Consider the following 26,241-nt stretch of genomic DNA (forward strand, 5'->3'; position numbering starts at 1 on the left):
TCGTAAATATCTAAAACAACTAAATGCAGGGATATTGTAAACTGCTTGCAACTGTGCAAATGAGGCAAAGTTTCCATTACTATGTAGGTCAACTATACTGTTTACTATATGTTACACCTATAGTATATGTAGGTCGCCTCTCTGTTTCCAGGTGGAATAAACAGTATCATTCAGGCCAGGCAAAAAGGAATGATTGTCACAGATTGGAGTGTCAATATAAGTTTTTGGGGCCTTAATGTGTAGTTGAATCTGCTTCCAAGTTCTTATAGTGCTGCTGACCACGAAGGTGTTACTAAAATGTGACTTATTAACTGCAGTGGGGCTATTAAGGAGAGCTGTTAAGGAAGTCTTCTTACAAAGCATTCGCTCTATGAGAAATCATGCTGGGCACGAGTCTGTGGTAGAGAGTGGGCCTTTTTCCGCCACACAAGAATGGATACGTGGCCGGCCCAATAATACATTTTAACGTTCGGTTTAGCAAAACCACCTGCTTGCTCAGGCTTTGACAAGTGCTTTTTTTTTAGTAATTCTAATAGCTTTATAAATCCAAATGAAGGGTATAATAATTGAATCTAATTGCTTAAAATATGACTGAGGAATAAAACTGTCCTGGTCCCTTCTGGCAATCCCCCACTTGGCTACTTACCACTGCAATTGGGCCTCGTTCAGTTCCAATCGTTCCCAGGTTCCACTAACTACAATGACCTGTTTTCCATCAGCAAATGCAGTATAGAAATCCTGTGAGCACAACAAGGAGCTGCCAGTTCGTTGGTCGACTCCGGTGTGAGTAACCTTGTTTCATGGTTCTTAGGACTGCCAGTTCTAAGTCTAGCATCGCTGCTGGATACCGATTCCACGCTCGCTACGTCAAGAACGCCTCCCGACTGTACCTCCGCGCCCGTGTTCTGCACTTGAGTTCATCCTCAGCCTTGTCCTTACGACAGAACGAACTGGCCTAAATGAACCTAGCAGGCATGGATCCCGTACAACAGGTCCTCGTCAGTCAGGGCTAACTACTGGGCTCCCACGACCAACTACTTAGCGAAGTCACGGAAAACTTTCGGTCGCTGTCCATGAATGTACGGAAGGTCAGTGAGCAGGCGGATAGAGTTTCGGCTTCCCTTCCTCTGTCTTCTCCAAGAATCCCGACTACCCAAACAGCACCGCTCGGGATGGCGACGCCCCCGGAATCAGCAACACAGTCCCCTCGAGAGCCATACGTCCCCGAGCCCGAACACTACGCTGGGGACCTATACGTGCCGGGCCTTCCCGTTACAATGTTCTCTGGTCTTTGAGCTACAGCCACGTACCTACACTTCAGATAAATCGATAATTGCGTACATCATGGGGCTCTTATGAGGGGAAGCCTTGGCTTGGGCAACCGCAATATGCGATAACCGACCAGAGGTTTGTTCCTCTTTCCCCGCCTTTGTTGCTGAAATGAGGAAGGTCTTAGAACAACCCATTCGCGGTAAGGAGGTGCCAAATGCTTGTTGACTCTTTGTCAGGGTTCGTGAAACGTAGCAAGGTATTCCATTGAGTTCTGAACCTTAGCCACAGACTCAGAGTGGAATGATGAGGCCCTGCAGGAGGTGTTTCGACAGGGCCTCGCTGACAAGATATAGGATGAACTGGCAGCGAGGGACAACATGGACTGTCTGGACTCTCTGATCTCGCTAGCCACTAGATTATATAATCGACTTCAAGAGCGACTGAGAGCAAGAACCAGTCGCCCAGTGCCTCGGGGAAGCCCACTGTCCACCTTATCAGTCCCAGCCAGCCTTCCGTCCCCAGCCGCTCCAAGTGTAGCTCCTGTCCGACCGTCCCCTGCACCCTAGGGGAGGAACCGATGTAGCTGGGACGGAAAGAGCTCTCCCCGGCCGAACGACTTTAGAGGTGGAGAGCTGGAGATTATTTCTATTGTGGCAGAAAGGACATTTCCAGGATACCTGCCCTCAGCCGCCAAAAGGGAGGGCATAGTGAAAAAAGGAGGGCACCTGGTGAGTCGGACAATATCCCTTCTACACCCCAGACTTGGATGCAGATCCCGGCTACTGTGAATTACCAACGACAGTCTCTGTCCCGATCCGCTCTGGTGTATTTCGGTGCCGAGGGCTATCTGCTGGATGAGGACATAGCCTCCCAGGCTGGAATACCTCGCGAGCCGCTAACTACACCCCTGGAGGCCCGGGCCCTGGACGGAAAACTGCTGGCTCGGCTAACCCACTGTACACCTCTCCTGACCTTAATCCTCTCCGGCAACCATCGGGAGGAGGTACAGTTCAGTCTCATTCGTTCACCTCAAGCCCCGGTAGTTCTAGCGTACCCATGGCTGACCCAACACAATCCCCACATCGACTGGTCTACCGGGAGGATAGCCAATTGGAGCCAGTCTTGCCTTACAATGCCTCTGTCGTTTTCCAAACCCTGATCAATGACATACTGAGGGACTTTATCAATCGGACTTTATCAATCGGTTCGTATTTGTTTACCTTGACGATATCCTGATATTTTCTAGCAGCCCCCAAGAACACGTACACCATGTCCGTCGTCCTCCCGAGATTATGGGGAAAACCAGTTATTTGCAAAGGCGGACAAATGCCAGTTCCACGTCCCTTCGGTCAACTTCCTAGGCTATATCATTGAAAGCGGGCAGGTAAAGCAGACCCCGAAAAGATCTGGGCAGTGGAGGAATGGCCTAGACCCACGACACGCAAACAACTTCAACGATTCCTGGGGTTTGCAAACTTCTACCACAGATTCATCAGAGACTACAGTCGAGTGGCAGCCCCCCCTTACCCGGCTTACTTCGCCTACCACACAGTTTTGCTGGGACTCCGAAGCGGACTCAGCATTCACCAACCTGAAGAGGCGTTTCACCACCGCTCCCATCCTTGTCCATCTGGACCCATCCCGTCAATTCATCGTTGAGGTGGACGCTTCTCACTCCGGGGCAGGACGAGAGGCTTGGAAAAGCTTCACCCTTGCGCCTTCATTGGTCGACTCCGGAGTGAGTAACCTTGTTTTATGGTTCTTAGGGCTGCCAGTTCTAAGTCTAGCATCGCTCCTGGATACCGATTCCACGCTCGCTACGTCAAGAACGCCTCCCGACTCTGCCTCCGCACCCGTGATCTGCACTTGGGTTCATCCTCAGCCTTGTAATTGCAACGAAAACATGGAATTGACTGGAAAAGATGAAGAAATCCTGGCAGTACCATCATCTTGATTGCGTTAACCCTCCCACCAAAGAAATTGGAAGGGTTTTCCAAAAGTCAATATTGCGTTTAACCTGCTCAACCTTGTTTCTCCCAATCACTTGCAAAAGATCATCTGGGTTTTTTTTCCGCCAGTTTGTAAAAGATGTAAATCTGTGAACAGTAACTTGTCGCATTCGTTCTGGTCATATTGTAAGCTTTATGCATACTGGAAAAGTAGTTTTCACTGTTTCGCTGAGGCTTTTGGGAAGCGGTGGGAACCAGACCCGCTGATAGCCATCCTTGGATCAACAAGCTCCTTATCCTCAGCCAATATGTATGAAAAAGTGGCTGGATTGTTTGGGATAGTGATTGCTAAGAAGTTAATCCTGCAAATGTGGAAAATGGACTCAGTGCCTAGGTATGATCTGTGGCTGAGAGAACTGGCAAACACTTTACATTTGGAGAGACTGAGACTATGTAATGGGGACAGAGGGGACATCTTTGAAAGGATATGGAGCCCTGTATTGGACTTTCTTACGGGGTAAGGTCCGAGGTTTATTTCTGTGGTGCACCTCTGCTGTGTATGTTTACTTTTTACCTTAATATTTTTCTCTCTTTTGCTGCTCAATATTTAATTTGATTGTCCTATGGTTGTGGTTTTTGTGGTTGTGCTGCATGTTTTTTCGTTAGACATTAGAATTAAACAAAAGTCGCTTATACCACATTTAGTCCCCATTCTGATGTCAGGCCTGAACAACAACTGAAACATTTGGTCACGTCCGCATTCTTTTCGGCATTAATGTGCTGCCTCAGGATTAGATATTTCCAATAACGATTTGTAAGTGTGTTCCTGGAAACAGTAGACACTGAGTGTATATTTTTTTACTTTTGATACATCAGCTTATGGTAGCTTATGAAGTACCGAGTAAATCCAATCATAAAGTATTTCCAGCTTCATCGTGTATTTTCTGACGAATAATTGTATAGTACATAGAAAACCTCAGCATAGTATAGGTCTGTCAGCACACGAGGTGTGCCAAATTTAACCTACTCTAAGATCAATCTAATGATTCCCTCCCACTCAACCCTCCAATTTGCCATCATCAGTGTGTCTAGGAGTCTTTTAAATTCCCCTAATGTTTCTGCCTCTACAACCGCACCAGGAAGTGCGTTTCACTCACGAATCACTCTGTGTAGAAAAGTTAATTCGAATATTTCCCCTCAACGATACTCCAATCATCTTAAATATATCCCCCTCGTATTCGCCATTTCCCCCTGGGGCGAAGTCTCTGACTGTCCTCTCAATCGAGGTTTCCTATCATCTTGTATACCTGTCTTGTTATCTGGCTGAAACTCTCAATCAGGTCTTCCACGATATCATTTTGTAGCTCCTTTTAGTCTCAGGTCAATTCGCGGAACAACGGCAACTGAATCAAAACATGTAGGTTCATGTTATATTAATTTTGAATTTGTTTAATTATTTTAATTTTTAAAATATTAATTTTTAGTTATTCCCATATGTTGCTTCTGAGCACAACACTTCTGGAACAATTCAAGTACTTAGAAAGGACACAGGGGCTGATAAGAAGACCTAAATTGTTTCATTTACTTGGAGCAGACAGTTATTGTCAGAACAGCTGCCTGGGGATATTGTAAGTGACAAGAGCCTATTAAAAATGACAAAACCAACAGTACATTACAGAGAGAAAAACAGTTGAGCTAAAATTAATAGAAATTCAATTAATCCCAATCATCTATACTTGTCCCGCAGATCAACTAATTTGCCAAATGCACAAGCAAATCTAATGCTACCATTCCATGTATGAGTAGTGCTTTATTAGCTTCAACTTCCTTAATATCTGGAACTGAACTGAACTGAAGTTAAAAAGGGAGCGACTGGGGAAGGGAGGCTGGCGAGAAGGTGGACTGTGGGCTTCCCCGAGGAGTGCGGTGACTGGTTCTCTCTCTCTGATGCTCCTGAAGTCGATAATCTAATCGAACGGCTAGGTCCGGAACTCAGTGGAATACTTTGCCACACTTCGCAAAGACTGGCAAAGAGTAAGCAGCCGTCTTGCGGCGTCCTTACCGCGAATGGATTGTTCGAAGATCTTCCTCATTTCAGCGACAAAGGAGGTGTAGGAGGAACAAACCTCTGGTCAGTTATCCCATATCGCAGTTGCCCAAGCCAAGGCATTCCCCTCGTAGCAGCCCCATGATGCACGCAATCTTTGATTTATTGGAAGTGTAGGTACATGGCTGCAGCTCAAAGACTAGGGAGCATTGTAAAAGGAAGGCCCGCACCTACCTAGGTCCCCGGCCCGGGTTCCGGCTCGGGTACATACGGCTGTCGAGGGGATGGTGTTGCTGATTCCGGTGGCGAAGCCATCCCGAGCGGTGCAGTTTGGGTAACTGGGGTTCTTGGAGGGGACGGAGAAAAGGAAGTGGAGACCCGGTCCGCTTGTTCACTGACGTTGTGCACATCCGTGGTTCGTGTCCGGAGGTTTCCGTGATCTCCCGAAGTAGTTGGCGCCCAATAGATGACCCTGGTTAGGCAGGATCCGTTGTACGGGATCCGTGTCGGCTGGGTTCATCGTGGCCAGTTCGTTCTGTTACAAGGACGTGGCGGTGGAACGAACCCAAGTGTTGAACACGGGCGCGGAGGCCGAATCGGGAGGCGTTACGGTCGTAGCGAGCGTGGAATGGGTGCCAAGGGAGCCTTTACCCAGAGTCTTGGTTTTAGTAGAGAATTCAAGAACGATGCTAGACTTAGAACTGATCGTCCGAAGAACCATGGAACAAGGTTACTCGTACACGAGTCGACCAACGAACTGGCGGCTCCTTGTTGTGGTCACGGGATTTTATACTGTATTTGCTGATGGAAAGCAGGAGTTTGTAGTTAGTGGAACCTGGGAATGATTGGGAACTAAACGAGGTCATTGAGGCAATTGCCGAGGAAGATAGCCAGGTGCCAGAAGGGACCATGACAATTGTGGTTATTTTAGGAACGTCTGGAAATAAATCCCTATATTTGAAAAGTAACTGTTACATCTGCTGCCTCTGCTCTGGCTGTAAATGGCTAATTTCTTATCAATATTTTCCAGAATTCTTGAGTTTGGTAATCTGGCAGAAATAATGTTGGGTTTAAAATGAGTTTCAGATGAATCATCCATTAAGCTCCCAGTGGGACCAGACTCATTATTATTAACCACAACAGTCATAGTAGCGGACTGTTTCTCATAATATAGTTTTTTTTATCATATTTATATGACAAAGCTGTGTTGACCTTCTTCAATCTGGTATTTTTATCACATAATCCACATCATTAACTTTAGATATAATCTCATAAGGACCATGAAATTTAGCTTGTAAAGGGTTCGTTTGCACCGGGAAAAGAAACAACATCTTATTTCCAGGCTTAAATGACCTCATTCTAGCTTCCTTACCATGCCAAGTTTTTATTTTCTCCTGAGCCGATTTTAATTTTTCCCTGGCTAAACTTCAAGCTTTATGCAATCTTTCCTTAAATTTCAAAACCTAATCCAGCAAATAAGTATGTACTTCTTTATTAATCCACTGTTCATTTAATAAGACCAAAGGTCCTCTAACTCTATGCCCAAACACAAGTGCAAAAGGGCTAAAACCTAAGGAATCCTGTACTGACTCCCGTATTGCAAATAAAAGTAAATATACATTCTCATCCCAATCCTGTTCATTTTCCGCACAATTCCTCCTAATCATGGTTTTGAGGGTAGAATGGAACCTCCCCAAGGCACCTTGCGATTCTGAATGGTATGCAGATGAGGTGATCTGTTTGGCTCGCAGTTTATAAACTATCTGCTGGAACAATCCAAACATTAAATTACTACCTTGATCAGATTGCATTTCCTTAGGCAACCCAAAATAAGTGAAGAATTTGATCAGAGCCTTTATTACAGTTTTATGTGTTATATTCCTGAGTGGTATTGCCTCTGGAAACCTAGACGCTGTGCACATGATGGTCAACAAACATTGATGGCCAGTTTTAATTTCTGGCAATGGGTCCATACAATCTACAATAATTTTGGAAAAAGGTTCACCAAATGCATGAATAGGTTGCAATGGGGCCACTGGAGTAACTTGATTAGGTTTACCCACAATATGACAAGTATGACAATTTCGGCAAAATGTCGCCACATCTTTTCTTAAACCAGGCCTGTAAAAATGTTTAAAAACCTTGTTCACAGTTTTCTTCACACACTGATGTCCATCCAAGGGCATACTATGAGCCAAAGGTAAAATCTTTTTCCGATAAACTTTAGGAACTACCACCTGGTGTACAGCTTCCCATTCCTCACTTGCAGGAATTGTAGGTGATCTCCACGTCCTCATTAACACTCCGCTCTTAAAATAATATCCTACTGGCACCTTCTCAATTTCACTATCTGTAAGAGCTTGTTCTTTTAATTTAATAATCTCTACTCTGCTCTGCTATCATCTCCTTCGGAGACAGAGACAAATCTTCATGGTCAGGCTTATTACAAGAGTTTTGATCAAACATTGAAGGTAAGAAAGTTTCTGGCACATCCTCAAAATTCGCATTCCGAGTTGAACGGTTATAGGTAGCAGCCTCATCCTGCACAGACCCATTCACCGCAGCAATCTTTTTGGCCATAGCTCAGGTTACAACACAAGAGGAATACATGTTAGAACCTATCTTTGGTTCATCAGAGATGGGCTTAATCGTCAAATGCACTTCAGGAAAAACTTGTTCATCTGCTAAGTCATTCCCTAACAATAGATAAACATCATTCACGGGTAAACTGGGTTGTAGTCCTACTTTTCCAAGTTCTGTAACTAACCCTGAACTTACATTTACTCTCTGCAAATATACAAGCATAAGGGCACTCCCAACACCTCGTATATAGTTTACCTCACTAGTGTCAGACTCATCACTAAACTTTAGAACAATGCCTAATATAAGTGACTGAGAAGCTCCAGTATCCCTAAGTATTTTTATTGGCACCAGAGCGGATCCCTCTTTCAAGGATACAAATCCATCGGTTATAAAATTATCATATCCTCTCTTAACTTGGTCAGACTCTGACAAAGTTTCATTTGTATTTCTCGAACTCTGTGGATTTACAGGTTTCTCAATATGTTACACACAAGCATCTGGGACTGTCTCCTTCTTCTTCTTCCTCAGACGGAAACAGTTAGCTATTACGTGACCAGGTTTCTTACAATAATTACAAATAAGACCTAAGTGTCTTTCCTTCACTTGTTTCCCTTCATACTTACCTTTCTCACAAACTTCTGATTTAATTTCTGGTTTACCTTGACTGTCTGTGCAATTTTTCCTTTTAGAGGTTCTACCCGGAGGAAATTTCCTCTTATGGATTAAAGCATACTCATCTGCTAATTTAGCAGACTCCTTCAATGTAGCAGTTTCCCTCTCATTTAAACATTTTCTTACATCAACAGGGATGCACCTTTTAAATTCCTCCATTATAATCAAGTCTTTTAAGTTATCACACTCCCCATTCACATTTTTAGAGGAAACACATCGCTCAAAACACACAGATTTATCGAAGGCAAATTCCACGTAAGTTTTGTCCACGGATTTCTTCAAATTTCTGTATCTTTCTCTATAAGCTTCCGGAACCAGTTCATACGGTTTCAGTATCTGCTGCTTCACAATATCATAATCAAGTGCTTGCTCAGCAGTTAAAGTTGTATAAACTGGTTGTGCTTTATCTTTAATCACACTTTATAACAGCGCTCGCCACTCTGAAATCAGAGCAATGTTTCAGAATTCTGAAAATATTTATCTACTTCTGCCTCATTAAATTGAGGAACCAATTTAATTTACTGACTAACAACAAACGGTTTCCTAGAACCAGGCGCCCTATTCTCGGACTTTAATTTCTACATCTCTAGCTCAAACTCCCTCTGTTTAGTTGCGTCTCTTGCCGCCACCTCCGCTTTAAATTGCTCTAACTTTATTTGTTGTATTTGAAACTGCATCCCCAGTTTACTTATTTGAAACGTATCTAACGCTTCTTCATCAAAATCACCCGATTATATAATGTGCCGCGATTTTTCTCTGAATTACTGGCTATGTTGTAAGCTTCGAAATTCCATTAAGGTCCAACCTTCCAGCAATCTCGGATACATCACCCTTTCTCGCCTTCACTAATACCTCCAGGTCTGGCGAAGCCAGAAAGTCGTCAATATTCATTGCTGCCGAATACCACTCACAGACCAATAAAACCAAAGAATCGGGTATTTCCCTTTTCCAAATCAGATTGATAATAAAACATGCACTTAAGCTCAAATTCAGAACATATCGCAGACGAGCCCCCAATTTCTGTTACATGGTGGGCAAAAATGAATATAGAATTGAGTCAGATTTTATAATCAAACATAATCATTTATTAAACTCTGCTCAACAAAAATGAAAAGTAAACAAACGACTAACTTAACCGGAACTTAACTGCTATACAGCAATTTAACAAACAGCCAAACTCTGGAATAGTTCTTAAAATGGTAAATTCGAACATAGTCTTAAAGTGGTAAATTCTAAAGTCCAAGTAATTTATACAGTCACTATATCACTGTTAGAACATGTCATTCCGTGACCTCACACCGGCGGGAAAATTACATTATCTGACCTCACACTGGCTGGAAAATTACATCACCCCACCATCACAAGACTATTACATCATTCACACAAGATACTCAATTACATCATGGTCATAAGACAGTTACAAGATACCCACGGGGTATGTAACACCTCCCGCGAAAAAGGAAAAATTTTGGTATGTTATGAGCAAAATTTTAACTACTATTTACAAAAAAAGATACAAAATGGATAAAATCTACAACATACATAATATACACAGTATTATCATACAGCACCTTACAAACTAATAGAGAGTAGGAGTGTTACAAATGTTAAAATACTACTCCGATGGAAAAAAAATTACATTGTCCATTAAACATCTAGATAGACAGTCATCAATCACATTACCTTTGCCTTTAATATGAGTTATCGAATTATTATACTCCTGTAACATCAAACTCCAATTCATTAATCTTCTATTTTTGTTTTTCATCTTACTCAAAAACACAAACGGATTATGATCGGTGTAAACTACGAGTGGTTTCTGAGTTGTACCAACATACACATCAAAATGTTGTAAAGCCAAGACAAGGGATAATAATTCCTTTTCTATAGTTGAATAGTTTATTTGAAGCCCATAAAATTTCTTATAAAAGTAAGCTACTGGATGAACAACCTCATCACCCTCATCCCTTAGAACCAGCAACCTCATCATTAGCATCTAAAGCTAATGAAAATGGTTTTTCAAAGTCAGGTGACCTGAGCGCAGGTTGAGGATATAGCATAGTTTTCAATTTATCAAATGCCTCCCAACAAAGCACTGTCCACATAAACTTTTCGCCCTTCTTCGAGCGGTTATTTAATGGAAGGGCAATGTCAGCAAAGTTCTTACAACATTTTTGATAATATCCTACCATTCCCAAGAATCTTCTGAGAGTCTTTTTACCAGTTGGAATGGGTACCTCTAAAATTTCCTGAACCTTTGCCTGAACAGGAGCTAATTTACTTTGACCCACTACATAACCAAGGTAGGTCAGAGTGGCATGACCAAATTCACTTTTAGCCAAGTTAATAGTTAAGTTAGCTTTTGAAAGCCTTTCAAATAGTTTCTCCACCACTGTAATATGTGATTCCACAGTATCATTTCCTGTAACTAAATCAAGAATATAGGCATCTGTATCTTTTAACACATGAATCACAGAATTAATCATCCACCAGATAGTACCGGTGCATTTTATCCCAAAGGGAAGAACATTGTATTTATATAACCAAGGTAGGGTTACAAATGCAGAAATCTCTCTACCTCTGTCCGTCAATACCCTTTTACCGAATCAATTTTTGGAAGGAACTTTGCTTTTACAACTTTGTCCACACAATCATCCACGCTAGTGATTGGATACACATCTGTTCTTGTTACAGCATTCAACTTCCCGTAATCAGTACAAAACCGAATACTACCGTCTGGCTTAGGTATCATAATGCGAATTAGAAGGTCTATTAATATTATTGTCTAATATATATTTAATTTCTTATTCAGCACATTCACATTTTTCCATGGTCATCCGATATGGATGTTGCTTTATTGGTTTCGCATCTCTAACATCTACATCATCTGAAGCAACTGTGGTTCTTTTAGGAACGTCTGGAAATAAATGCCTATATTTGAAAAGTAACTACTTCATCTGCTGCCTCTGCTCTGGCTGTAAATGAGCTAATTTCTCATCGATATTTTCCAGAATTGTTGAGTTTGGTAACCTGGCAGAAAAAATGTTGGGTTTAAAATGAGTTTCAGATGAATCATCTTAAAGTGGTAAATTCGAACACAGTCTTAAAGTGATAAGTTCTAAATTCCAAGCAATTATACAGTCAGTAAGGAGAGCTTCCTTGAAAACTAATTTCTTTGAAAACGTGACGTTACTGCTGATCCCAGCCGAGAGATGCCTTGTCCAAAGGATTCACGACAAAGGAAATAAAATGGCTTAAAGGAACTGACCTTTTTTGCTGGAGGGTGAACGCTGCACAAGCCTTCCTGATCTTGAAGTGATTATCTCAGATGCAGGCCACTATTCCTCAACGAAGATTCAATAAGGTCGATCCTTTATGAAACCGCCGAACGACACCAACTTCACTCAATCCTTCGGATTTGAGTACTTTGGTAAGATCTTCACTCTCCGATACTAGACGGTAGAGATAAAACAAAGGTCCAACAAACTAAAACTGGCAGCGACGGTTTTGCACCTTACAATAGAAAGTAAAACTCCACTTTAAAACGAAACTGCGTCATGAGGTGAATACACTGCAAAACTAACAAACTAACTACCGAATTAACCGCGTGACTACAGGGTTTCCCCTTATATACCTGTTGGAACATGCCATCACGTGACCTCACACTGGCCGGAAAATTACATCACCCCACCATTACAAGACAATTACACCATGCTCACAACATAGTCAATTACATCATGGTCATAAGACAATCACAAGATACCCACGGGGAATGAAACACGGGAATCACATCCGTGTCGCTGATGCTGCAATAGCATTATGCTAACCGCTATGCAAACATGCCGCCCATAAGTTTGTTGAACCGGCAGGATATGAACATTGGGGAACCTGGAAGGAAACGAACGTTGTGGAAGGATTCCTGTAGTTGGGCGAACTCATTGAGACCTAAGGGCCTAATACCATATTGTATCTCTAAGTAAAAATATGTCGTATTTACCATTCTAAACGGCGTATCTGAACCCCTGGGTCCATACTTTCCAGCTCTCAGTTACTTTGCTGTATAAAACTACATTTAAGCTGTTATCATTTTATCTCCAGTCTCATATCATAGTCATCAGTTACAGCAAATGTATCTCTGAGATGATTCCAGTCGCAAATATGATTCTCAATTCGGGAAACAAGATTATATTAAAGGTTGTTGGTGCAGGTATTTGTTCTTTAGGGTTTGCCTGGTCATCTGGTGGTTTTGTAAGCTGTTGCATGTAGCGTTGTCTTGGGTGCTGATACATAATTTTCGAGTCATGAACCAACTAGTATTTTATAGGTCTCGCTTATACTTCCATGGTGCCGTTTTTCAAGTTCAAATTCAAATTTATTGTTAACCAATTTTGCACATGTATACTTCTAAACAAAGCAACGTTCCTCTGGAACCTCGGTAAAAAAAAAAACAGTACATATATCATATAACGCATAAATGGTATTAGCTGAACAATATTAAGAGTTAAAAAGTATTCTGCAGATGCACAAGTTGCGACGGAACTCTGCACTCTGCAGTTCCAAACCCACTTTCGGAGATTTTAACAGTGTGAGATTTAATTTTAAAAACTTTTCAAGCTCTTTGTGTGAAACACTTTGATGAAGATAGAGAAGTAGATGTACTGTATATGGATTTCAGCTAGGCATTTGATAAGGTAATTCATGCAATGCTTATTGAGAAAGAAAGGAAGCTTGGGATCCAAGGGGACATTGCTTTGTGGATCCAGAGCTGGCTTGCCCACAAAAGGAAAAGAGTGGCTGTAGACGGGTCATATTATGCATTGAGGTCGGTGATCAGTGGTGTGCCTCAGAGATCTGTTCTGGGACCCCTACACTTCGTGATTTTTATAAATGACCTGGAGGAGGAAGTGGCGGGATAGGTTAGCAAATTTGTTGATGACACAAAAGTTAGGGGTGTTGTGGATAGTGTGGAGGACTGTCAGAGTTTACAGCGGGACATCGATAGAATGCAATACTGGGCTGAGAAGTGGCAGATGGAGTTCAACCCAGGTACGTCTGAGGTGGTTCATTTTGCTTGGCCAAATATAATGGCATAATATGGCATTAATGGTAAGACGTTTGGCAGTGTGGTGGATCAGACGGATCTTGGGGTCCGAGTCCATAGGACACTCAAAGCTGCTACGCAGGTGGATTCTGTCGTTAAGAAGGCATACGGTGTACATGCCTTCATCAACTGTGCAATTGAGTTTAAGAGCCGAGAGGTAATATTGCAGCTATATGGGACCCTGGTCACGCCCCACTTGGAGTACTGTGTTCCGTTCTGGTCGCCTCAACTACAGGAAGAATGTGGAAACCATAGAAAGGGTGCAGAGGAGATTTACAAGGATGTTACCTGGATTGGGGAGCAAGCCTTATGAGAATAAGTTGAGTGAATTCGGTCTTTTCTCCTTGGAGCGACGGAGGACGAGACGTGACCTGGATTGAGGTGTATAAGATGATGAGAGGCATTGATCGTGTGGATAGTGAGAGGCTTTTCCCAGGTCTGAAATGGCTAGCACGAAAAGGCAGAGTTTGAAGGTACAGAGGAGATGTCAGAGGTGCGTTTTTTATGCAGAAAAAGGTGAGTGTGTGGAATGAGCTGCCGGCGACAGTGGTGGATAAGGATACGATAAGGTCTTTTAAGAATAACCAGAAGTAATTTCTAAAGTAAGCACATGTTTGGCACAGCATTGTGGACCGAAAGGCCTGTATTCTGCTGTAGGTTTTCTGTGCTTCTATGTATTGTGCGGTATGGATATCATATAACACTTTAATCAGGGTCGCCGCAAAACGTGTTCTGAATTTACTGAAGTGTCGAAGATAAACTAAATCTTGTATGCCACCCACAAAAACTAAAATGCTATGAAGGAACTATGAAATATAATGTCTCTTCTGATGTCGTAACATTGATGTTGTGACTAACGCGCACTTCAAATGTCTAATGGTCCATTATCTAATCCAAGTAATAAATGGGGATAATTGTCAATCGGAGTTCGTTTTACTAGACGATGAGAATTTCTGCAGCTGCTGGAAATCCAGAGTAACACAAAGAAGATGCTGGAGGAAGTCAGCAGTGCAGGCATCATCTATGGAGAGGAATAAAGAGGACTGCCCGATGAAGAATATCGGACCAAAAGACGTCATTTTATTCTTCTCCATTGATGCTGCTTGACTTGATAAGCTCCTCCAGCATATGGTGGGCGTCAGTTTTACATAGAAGTTGTATTTCTTATAAACCTTTACTTCAATCAAGAATGAACAATATTTCACTTAATGCCATTGCTAGCAACTTAAAAGCCCGGTGCATGTAATGGAAATATTAAATGTGATCATTTATATGCTCTGCTCCATAACCTACAGTTGTAATATTTCAGAGATCACAGTAATAGCCCACAATATGCTATGTAATTTTAAAAAAAAAGCGGAACTCCTTCATGGACGGGCCCAAGCCCTGCAGCGAAAGGGGAAATGTTAAGAATGTTGCCAAAACGCAGTTCTATGCCAACAGAAACTCCAAAGACCTCATCCCAGGAGAGCAAAGATCTTCGAAGGTGGGCTAAACCTGAGGACAAATTTGAAAGAATTGTCAGAACAGGACTCTGGTGAGCTGCTGTCAGAGGCCTATGCTTCAGTTGGAGTGATGTGCCTCAGAAGCAGAAAAAAATAATGGCTCCAAAGACCCAGCAGGTCAGGCAGCATCAGTAGAGGGAGAGTTCACATTTCCAGAACAAAAGTAAAATGAATGCAGGTGTTGCAAATGTCGATAACAACAGCAAAGTGTGAGTTAAACTGCATATTAAAAAAAAACCTAGAAATTGTTTAAGTGGGAGATGCTCGGAAGCCTTCCGGAGACCAAAGATTGAAATTTTCTCAGATCATTGATTCTGTCTGGTGTTTCCAGTATGTTCTGCTTTTATTTGCCAGTTTAAGCCTTTCAGCAGTATGTGGAAACAGCTCGAGACGAAAGTAATAATAACTATTCCAATCAAAGTCACTTTCAAGGCTACTGAAACTTATATAATACAAGTACATTCTGATGAGACCAGGAATTACCAAACTCTAAACACGGTGTTGATTTTTAATTATTTCACCCTTTAACGAATTCCTCTATTGTCAACAGGCATCGCGAATCGATTTTGTAAGCATATGCGACGTATTGATGTCCTGCTAATACAGCTTCAGCAAAGTATTAGTTCTTCCTGGTTTCCAGTTGTTGGATGTGTTTGTTCAAACACACAGGGAAGTTTCAGTATTATTAGCTGAGAAAATAAAATACGTAAATTAATTCAGCAACAAATGGAAGAAGCATGGAACAAAATTGATTACAATTACAATTCCTCGCCTGCCTAGCATCTCCCTCTTGTGCCCGTCTTCATTCCCATCCTTCCATAGCCCACTCAACTGCCCTAACATACTCTGCCCCCCTCTGGCGCACCTCCTGATTCCCATTCTTCGATGGTCCACCAACCTCCTCTGAGAGGTTCCGTGTCCTTCGGACTTCACCGCCTCCACCTTTCACCTTCCACTTCTCACTTCAGGTCCCCACTCCCCCACCCACTTATCATCCCTCTCACCTGGCTTCACCTATCAACTTGTAGCTTGTACTCCATCTCCTTACATACCTTATTATTCTGATCTTTCCTCTTCCTTCCAGTCCTAATCAAGGGTCTCGGCTCAAAATGTCGACACTTTCTTTCATTCCATATCTGCTGCCTACCAAATATGGTGGCAACGCTGTCAAGTGATAATTATGAGGGAAAATTCCAGTTTGCCAGTGTATGCTCTCATTTTAGGTACAGCTGAGAAATTTAACTGATATGTATGCAACTATGAGATGGCCGAAAGAGATAGACTGAAAGCCTGTATTTCCTAAGCAACTGGATAAGTAACTGCCAGAATTGAATAGTGTCATGGGTACGAAAAGTACAGTGAGGTTGCTGATATTATTAAGCCAAATACTCGGGGGTGTTGGGAGGGTGTGCTGATGAAGACTTCGCTGACAGAAAGGATAATAGAATCAAATATCACAATTCTATTTATGAAGCAGTTAGTTGGCACTTGCAAAGGAGTAACCTCTTAGTATGTAGACTAGATTGCAATACTCATCTCAATATCACCTTTCCTCCCAGACTTTTTATAACGAGTGAAATGACATTACCCTACACTGAATGTTTTACTAGATTCTGTGAGCTGGAATCGGAACTCAGCATAAGGAATAATGATAGGCAGGTATGGCTAATGAATGAACATAGTGACAATGTATGAAAAATCATCTGTCACATAATATATTAATTTCTGATGTTGCCTTAAGTTTCAGTCTCATATCCTATTACAAATATGAGTAATATGCTACTTTTCACAATTAAGTTGTATTTTACTTCTGCAATTTTGTTATTCTCGGCCGCACTTACAGAATGCCTATATTTTATTCATGCAAGTTGAGCAATTATGACATTTGATTTCATAACAGGACAATATGAGCCAGAAGACCAGACCTTTTCAACACCTCCGATTCCGGTTTAAATACAATCAAAGCATATCTGTCGCTATGAGGGATATGTGTTCTAAGCACTGACGCTGCCTGCCCTACTGAATGTGGTCAGCATTTCTTTTTCTTTATTATTTCATTTCCAGCATCTGTGCTATTTTCATTCAAATTGGCTGATCTAAAAGAAGTGCTAAATTTCCCTGGTTTTGTAATTCCAGATGGAGCAAAGTAATGCACAGTAAACTCCATCTTCTCATTTCTGCGAATACTGATATCTTTACAAGTAGAATATTTCCCTCAATCCTCCTGAAAAACCCAAGCGCATAAGATATTAACGTAGCAATAGGTCATATAGTACTTCATACTTAGTCCGTCATAGTTGACCAGTTACCACCTTCATAGACATCATTTGATTGTTAAAATAACTGTTATATGATCAGCGATTACATTAGATTGGAATTTAGGAGAATATTTCTCTTTAAAGCGAAATTTGTTAAGTAAGCAGGCATCCTCAATACGTTTATATCTTGAATATCCATTTAAGTTTCAGTTTTACATACTAATTCATGCGAAGTCTGTAGATTGAATTAGAGTTTTCGGGGAAAGGCTCATCAATGCTTTTTCTGGTTGTTTTCCGATTATCTGTAATGGATTTTGTTTGTCACCGTCTGTGGAAGCATTGCTTCCACAAGAAAAGGAAGAGTTTGATTTGACTATATTGGCTGAACAACTACTAATAGCCATAATAGATAAAACAGGCAAAGCAGGATTTTCAAATTTCAAGAAAATGGTTAAATTATTACCAAGACATAAACCCATTAACTGCAAAGCACTCCAAAGCAGGAGGATCCTCAGGGGGTTCATGGCGAGGCAGGGTCCTCCGGGCGGATCGCATAACTCCTTGGCAGGTCCGCCTCCCAGGCATGGACACAGAGGCCTGGGCAAGACGCGGGAAACTTAGGCAGGTGTGGGGTACCACCCGTCAGAAGCGAGGGATAGGAAAAGGCAATCTGGCCTGACCTGCCCGACGGGGGCGAGGTGTAGGAAAAGGGATTAGGTCCAGGGTGACTCCGAGAATGACTCACAGAATTCGTTGATTAGAGGCGGGTACTCCAAGCCGGGGCGAACGGAAACGAAGACCGGGCGAACGGCGCCAGCAGGACAAATATGACGCACGGGTCATAACAGGGAAGACAGGGCGACCAGCGCAACACAGAACTACGAGGTCAGAACGGGATAGACAGTCGGACAGCGCGAGCAAGGCAAACCGGACGGAACCGCGGGACCAGCGCCTACCAGGAAAACAAGACAAAACAGATTCAAAGCAGGACGACCCCCCCTCCCAACTAGACTCTGTCTGTCTCTCTCCGTCTTGTTTTACGGCGGTTGGCACCCAGCTTAATGGTGCATTACCGGCTCCTTCTGTTCCAGAGTATGCGATGGACTCACATTCCAAATCCCTTCACCCAATCACACACATACACATACCCTAACCTACACTTTATCCTCCCCATCCTAGTACCCTATTTCTGTTTATCCATCATATCCTATAAAAAAACCCTGTACCCCTTAAGAAAGCTAAAAATACCCTGACCTGTGTTCTCTCACCCATGCCCAGCAACCCTTTTAATGTGAATTCCTGCACCCCCAATTCCCTTAGATTAATTCTCATCATCTCTCTCTGTATCCCATACTTCCTGCAACTCAGAACTGCATGTTCTACTGACTCCTCTTCCTGACATTCCGCACATAATCCTGACTGGTGTTTCCCTATCAATTTCAATGTTTGGTTTAGTGCACAGTGCCCCAGCCTTAACCTAGTCCACACAATTTCGTCTCTTCTGTATCTACTTCCTACCCTAGTACCTGCAACACTTTTTTGTATTTGATATAAATGCCTCCCTTTCCCCTCCCTGTCCCATCTTTCTTGCCACATTTGGTTAATTTTTTCCCAGATTACAAACTTAACCTCTGCTTTACTGATACTAATGTGCATTTCTAGATTTTCTTTCTTTATTGCCCTCTTTGCCAACTCATCCACCCTTTCATTGCCCTTCACCCCTACATGAGCTGGAACCCATAGGAATTTAACCTGACCTCCCTGATTTGCAACTCTTGTGACTGACTGAAGGACTTCATAAAGTACATTTTGCCGGCTGTTTGAGTGAGAGGACCTTAAACTTGCTAGTACTGAAGATGAATCTGAGCATATCAATGCTTTGACTAGTTTAGTTTTCTCCACCCAACGCAACCAAAACTGCCATCATCTCCACTGTATAGACCGCTAACTTATCAGATGTTCTTCTGCTGATTGCAATTGCTTTTGCTGGTTATAGCCACCCCAAACCCTGTCACTCCTGTCTCAGGTTCCTTAGCACCATCTGTATAGACCTGAGTATAATCACTATACTCTTCCATCACATGACAGTTAAATGCACTTACCAAATCAGTTTTATACTTTCCTTTCCTTTTTACCTCCAACAAATGCCAGTCTATGTCAGGCCATACCTGCTTCCATGGAGCTACAACCGGATAAACTACTGAAGGACTTATCCTTAGATCAAACACTCCACATGATCTAGCAATATCATTCCCTACCCAACTAAAGTTTTCCCTCTGAAACCTCCCATTTTCCCAGGACTCCTGCAACACTCCTTTAGCAGGGTGAGAATCATTGTGTCCCTGCAAATTAACCCAGTAGTTTGCCATCAATTGCATCCTTCTTAATTCCAAAGGCATTGTTCCCATTTCTACCTGCAGGGCTGATACTGGTGATGTTTTAAAAGCCCCACTGCACACTCTCAAAACCTGAGCCTGAATCACATCCAGTTTCCTTATAAGAGACCTAGCTGCTGATCCATATGCTACACTTCCATAATCCAACACAGATCTTACTAAAGCCACATACAATCTCTTTAATGTTGAACAACTTGCTCCCCATTCCCTACCAGTCAAACATCTCATCACGTTTATTACTTTTTTGACATTTCTCCTCAACTGTCCTGATATGGTCTGCCCATGTTAATCGATAATCAAATATAACTCCCAGAAATTTAAATGATCCAACCCTTTCTAATTCCATCCCATACATCCTTAACTTCTTCCCTACTTCAATTCTTTTCCTAGTGAAAAATACAGTTTGAGTTTTTTTCCACTGAAAATCTACATCCCCAATCATAACTCCACTCTACCACTTCATCAATTGCTCCTTGTAGTTTCCTGATTATATGCTCCGTGTTCCTGCCTCTTTTCCACAAGGTCCCATCATCCGCAAACAGTGATCTACCTATATCCACTGGTACCTTTGTGAAGACATCATTGATCATAATGATGAAAAGTAACGGACTAATCACACTACCCTGAGGTGTGCCATTTCCCACTATGTACTGTTCTGATAATTCTGATCCAAACCGAACTTGGATTTTTCTACCAAACAAAAAATCTTTAATCCAATTAAAAATTGTCCCCCCAACCCCCATCTTGTGCAGTTTAATTAATAATCCTTCCTTCCACATCATATCATAGGCTTTTTCAATGTCAAAAAACACTGCAGCAACTGATTCTTTATTTGCCTGGGCCTTTCTTATTTCAGTCTCTAACCTTATCACTGAGTCCATGGAATTCCTTCCCTTCCTAAAACCACTCTGATAACTTGCCAGCATTCCTCTCTTCTCAAGATCATATGATAACCTTTCAGTTATCATCCTTTCCATTACATTACATATATTTGATGTTAGTGCTATTGGCCTGTAGCTAGTGGGTTTTGACGGATCCTTGCCAGGTTTCCTTATTGGCATTACTACTGCTTCTTTCCATGCATTTGGTAATCTTCCCTCCTCCCACACTCTGTAATAAAAAAGCAGTAACTTCAAGAGCGCACCTTCTCCTAGATTTTTTAGCATAACATAGCATATTAGATCTTTCCCTGGGGAGGTTGCTCTCGATCTCTTTATTGCTCTCACCATTTCTGCCAAAGTAAATGGATCATCAATTATATCATCTGTTTCTTTCCTCCTGGTTAACACACCTGGGTATTGACTCATTGTTCTTTCCCTTCTCCTTCTCCCTTCTTCAGACAATTTTTCTGAACTATATATCTTTACAAATGACTTGGCCATGATCTCAGCCTTATCCCTGCTGGAGACTGCTGTTTCCTCCTCAGAGATCATCACTGGACACTCCCATTCCCTTCTATCTCCCCCCCCCCCCATCCTCTTAATCATTCCCCATACCTCTCCCACAGGCGTTGTTCTTCCTATTTTGTTGCAAAAACTCCTCCAACTTGCCGTTTTAGCTTAACGTATAGTTCTTCTCACCACTGCCTGTGCCTTCTTATATGGAATCAAATGCTGCGTATTATGGGTTCTTTTAACTAGCCTGTATGCTCTATTTCTGTTTTTTTACAGCCTGACAACATTCCTCTGTCCACCATGGCACTAGTTTTCTATTCATCCTAATTTTACTGCTGGGTAAAAATCCTTCTGCTGCCATAATAATTGCTGAAGTCACCTGTTTAATTCATCTATATCTCCAGAAATGTCAATCTTTGTCAATGCTTCTTCACTTAACTTCTGGAACTTACCCCAATCTGCTTTTCCAAATACCCACTTTGGGACTCCCCCACCTGGTCTTATTTCAACTCTTTCACCCACTGAACATAAAACTGGGTAGTGATCACTGCCTACTGTTGAAGCAGTCCAAAATCCCCAGTTACTAGTGCCAGCCAAGACATGAGACACTAACGTAATATCTAATACCGACTCAGTTCCTGTTGTTATGTTTATCCTTGTTCCTCTATCATCATTCATACATACCAAATCCCTTTCTTCCATCAAATCTTCAATTACCGTTCCATCTGGATCTGTAATCGGATCCCCCCATATTGTGCTGTGAACATTGAAATCTGCACACCACACTACTTTATGTCTATTTTGTCCATGTATCCTTAGTAGGCTGTCCAAATCCAACCTTTTACATGGATTGTAGTAGTTAATTATAACCACTCCCTCCCCTCTCTCCCATATTTCCACCACGATGTATTCCTGATCGTCTCCTTTTTCCAGTACTCTATACGGTATACCTTGCTTGATTAACATAGTACAACCTCCTCCTCCCCCTAGATTTCTATCTTTCCTTATCATTGTATACCCATGTACCACAAAGTCTAAAGTTGGTTTCAACCAAGTTTCCTGAATACACACTAAATCCGGTTTTACAACCATTTCCTTAATAAAGTCCTTAAATTCCTGGCCATTGGCCAGTAAACTCCTTGCATTCCATTGCAAAAGAATCACCATAATGAGTACTAACCAACCTATGACACTTCCTGGCTTGACTGATTAGTGAGGTTCTCCCTTACTTCTTCCCATGTCAGTCCTACTAACCCTAAATGGTTTTCTGCTGCTTTGACCACCAGCTGAATTGTGTCACTTTTTGACTTTATCTCTGCCGTACTATTAATGAATCCTGCAATGAATCTTACTAGAGCTTTTTTTCCACATAAATCCAGTCATTTACTCTTCGCTGCATCTCTTGCATCCCTATTGCTCTCTGGTCATTAGGAGCATTATTCTGTTCTCTTGACATTCTTACAGCTTCTGCATAAGTGATCGTTCTTTTCACTCTTATTTCTTCAATTTTATTCTCCCATCTCATAACCTCACACCCACTATACGCCACATTATGAGCTCCTCCACAATTACAGCATTTTGGTTGCACTCCTGTTCCGCACTTTCCATATTCATGATCATCCCCACATCTAGCACATCTCCTCTGCCTTTTATAGTTTTTAGCTATGTGTCCAAACCTTTGACAATTATAGCACCTCAATGGCTTTGGCACATATACCCTTACTGGGTAACTCATGAAACCCAGGAACACTTTCCTTGGCACTCTTTCTTCTTCAAATTCAGTCAATACTGTTTCACTTTCTTTTTTCATCCCCTCTTTTGTTGTTTTCAGTCTTAGAACATTAATTACTTTCCCCCCTTTGATATTCCTTTTCAACTCCTCCATGTTTATACTCATTGGTACACCCGTGATCACTCCTTTACAACCACCATTTCGTGCTCCCACCCTCCCTGTATATTCCACCTTGCATTTTCCTATCTCTTTTAGCTTGAGTGCTTTCTCAAGTTGTTCCTCATTCGCACATCTTACCAATAGATTGCCATCATTAAGGACTTTTGCAAATACTATTTCCCCTATCTTATTTGCCAGAGTTGGTGTTAGCACAAACGGGTTAATTTTCTTCATGTGTCCTTGCGCCTTCTCATTAAACCTAATTATGACAACACCTCCTCTCTGAACTTGTTCATCTTCCTCACTTTCAGAACTCTCTCCATTGTCATTTCTTATTCTTTTATTCCCTTTGTCTCGGTTTTCATTCATCCATCCCCTCACTATCTCCTTATTCCCTTTATTTCTCCCTTCACAATAATCCATTTCTCCCCAGCTGCCTACCTCTGATCACAAATCCCTATCCCGCTCCTTCTCCACTCTCTTTCCCTCAGCCCCTCCTCTCGCCTTGTCTGCCATTACCAGACCCAGGCAACCCCTCCCAGCAATTCCCACTCCTTCCCCACTCTCTTTCCCTCAACAAGTTCCAAACCACTTTCACACATGCACCAACTGAGCACTCCCTCCCAGGCCTTCACACAGTCACAACCGCTGTCATGGTTCCGGTTGGCTGTTCCCCTTTAATGCTCGGAAGCCCCCAACTAGACTCAGCCCCAGAGCCCCTTATATCCACCTACCAGCCAATGGGCATCAGGTGTGCCTCCTTGAGTCCAAACAAGCCACAATGATCCACAGGTGTGACTAATTGGCTCAAGGGTGAAAGGAGGGACCGCTACAAGACCCGGAGTCCGGAGTCCGCGGAACAGATCATGACCCGGAATGTGGGCTCCAGACCGGACCATAACAGATATGCATTTTGGTGTTATTGTGTTAATTGACCAGAATTGACGTCTGTATTGAACCATTAAATGTTGTGTACCAATATAACTTTTAAATTCTGCGCCAAAAGCGCTCCTCTGTTCATGTCGTTATTTTTTTTTTTTACTGTGTTCCCATGAATACTTGCCTGTTAGCTCGATTTGTTGCAATGAGAGCTCTATATGACCCCCAGGTGCAGATGCCGAAAACAGTTACAATGTTGATCAAAGCAAACACTGCAAGTTTCACTCCCATTTCAGTCAACTGCCAACGCAAGCTCCTTCCAAATCCCGTTGGGTTCCTAGCTGTTGAGAATAAAAGTAAATCACATTCACCAACAAATCACATCTAAGTCCTATCAATTTCATCACGGTTTTGTGCATGGAAATGTTGCTTGTTTCGGGTTCAATAGACAGGTACGACCATCGCTAACTATTATGGCGGCCGAGCGGTGCATCTAGAGAAGATGCTGTATCAGAGTTCCAGCACCGTGTGTTCAATCCTGGCTTTGGTGACGTCAGTGCGGAGTTCGCACGTTCTCTTTGTTACTGCCTGGGTTTGCTCCGGGTGCTTAATTTTCCACCCTGACCTTGACAAATGACATCTATGAATCACTCCTCCTCTGTAGTGGAGTTGATGGAAATGTAAAGAAAGTAGGTTGCAAAGAGAAATTGGCATAGAAATGGGTTGCTCTTTTAAAAGGCTTAGACTTACATCAAATTTCTTCGTTTTCTGTTTTTAAAGTATGATTTTGCCTTGTTTTCCTTTACAATCTGCTAATGCCTTGCAAAGCAGAATGGGTTATTTCCCCAATTTGATAAGATTTGACTTCTACAATTGTATTGTAACTGTATTCTTGAATATCGAGTCCTTCTGATATTTAATTGAATAAGTGGACGATTAAGCATGATGATTGAATGTTACTTTCAGTCAATTTACCATTCCAGTGTTCAACATAGTGGAGGCAACTTGCACACAGTGAAATAAAGACAATAGTCATGAAGGCCTTCGCTGATTTGGTTCTATTGCCACGTGGTCGCGTGCCATCAAATATCGTGAGGGAACCACATTCCGCCATTGATTTGCCCATTTCTTATCAAGCTACCTTCCATTTTTCGATTTGTGCCTCTTTCTGGTCTGTGAGGATTAACTGTTAATAATTTTCCTGATTTACAGATATCTCAGCAAAAGGTCAATCGACAACTGCATCCCCGAATTCTGCTAGATCGTTTGGTCGAATTTGTAGGCGACGTGTCTTTCACAGATAGGAGTTATGGCTGGTGGAGAGTGCCATGAATTATTGTAGGATGTATCTATACCAAATATAGAAACGTTTAGAGTCCTAAAACACGGTCTCAATCAATCCATCCACTATCTCTATGTCCACACAAATGCTGCCTATTGCTGTAACTTCCTCCTGTCTCTGGGTGAAATAGTTTTTCATCAACTCAGTTCTAAATGGCCTACCACTTATTCTTAAAGTACATTGTTTTTGTTAAAGTATACTTTTCGCACATTACCACCTTAACGAATTGGAACTATTAAGATATTAGATACACACTTGCACATTAAGTGAATGTAACACTTTATTGTAACGTTTTCTTTGCAATTTTGTTCCATTTGGGCAGCAGCTATTCACTCCGGATCATAAGAAGGGTTTGTCTTTCCGCAGGAGAATGGGTTTGAGAGGGATAATCAATCAGCTATAATGCAATGGTGAAGCATTGATTCTCTTTCTATGCCTTATTGACTTACAGGTTCAATTCTGTTTTCTGCACAGCAAGCTTGAAAACAACAATAAAGCAAAGTTAACCTGACATGAACATCTCAAATTTTGCGTCATGTAGCAATTTAATTCCTGGCACATTTAAATGTCCGAAAGTAAAATGTTCAACTACCTGGGTGAAATTCAATCCACTGAATCTACTTTAATCGCCTTGAAAATCTAGCCCACAAATAACAACTATCATGATGGTTTTATGATTCCCTGGTGCCCTTCCTCTTTAGTCAGCATCTTCGCCACCAATTCATTGTCTCATGTTTGTGATTTTGATCGGTTGCTTTCAAATGCTTTCCAAATAGTGGTTGAGAAGGCATTGTCTTTACTAGTCGAGGCACTGAGGTCAAAAGTCAGTAAGTTGTGCTGTAACTTCGCAAAACTCTAGTTAGTCCGCATCTGGAGTATTCCAAGCAGGTCTGTTTGCCCGATTATAGCAAGGACGTTGAGGCTTTGGAAATGCTGTAGGAGAGGTGTCCCG

General features: G+C 42.0%; 1 protein-coding gene across 1 annotated transcript in view; it reads right to left on the reverse strand.

The window, feature by feature from the left end:
• Positions 1-5,502: 5,502 nt before the first annotated feature.
• LOC140721350 (natural cytotoxicity triggering receptor 3-like) overlaps positions 5,503-26,241 on the reverse strand; it is a 42,888-nt gene continuing 22,149 nt past the window's right edge. Inside the window, exons 4-5 of the mRNA XM_073036193.1 lie at positions 24,132-24,288; positions 5,503-5,740 (exon numbers count right to left, since the gene is read on the reverse strand). Coding sequence (XP_072892294.1) covers positions 5,503-5,740; positions 24,132-24,288 — 395 coding nt within the window. The remainder of the gene's footprint in view (positions 5,741-24,131; positions 24,289-26,241) is intronic.

The sequence above is a fragment of the Hemitrygon akajei genome, chromosome 2 (assembly GCF_048418815.1).
Source record: "Hemitrygon akajei chromosome 2, sHemAka1.3, whole genome shotgun sequence".
Classification (NCBI taxonomy): domain Eukaryota; kingdom Metazoa; phylum Chordata; class Chondrichthyes; order Myliobatiformes; family Dasyatidae; genus Hemitrygon; species Hemitrygon akajei.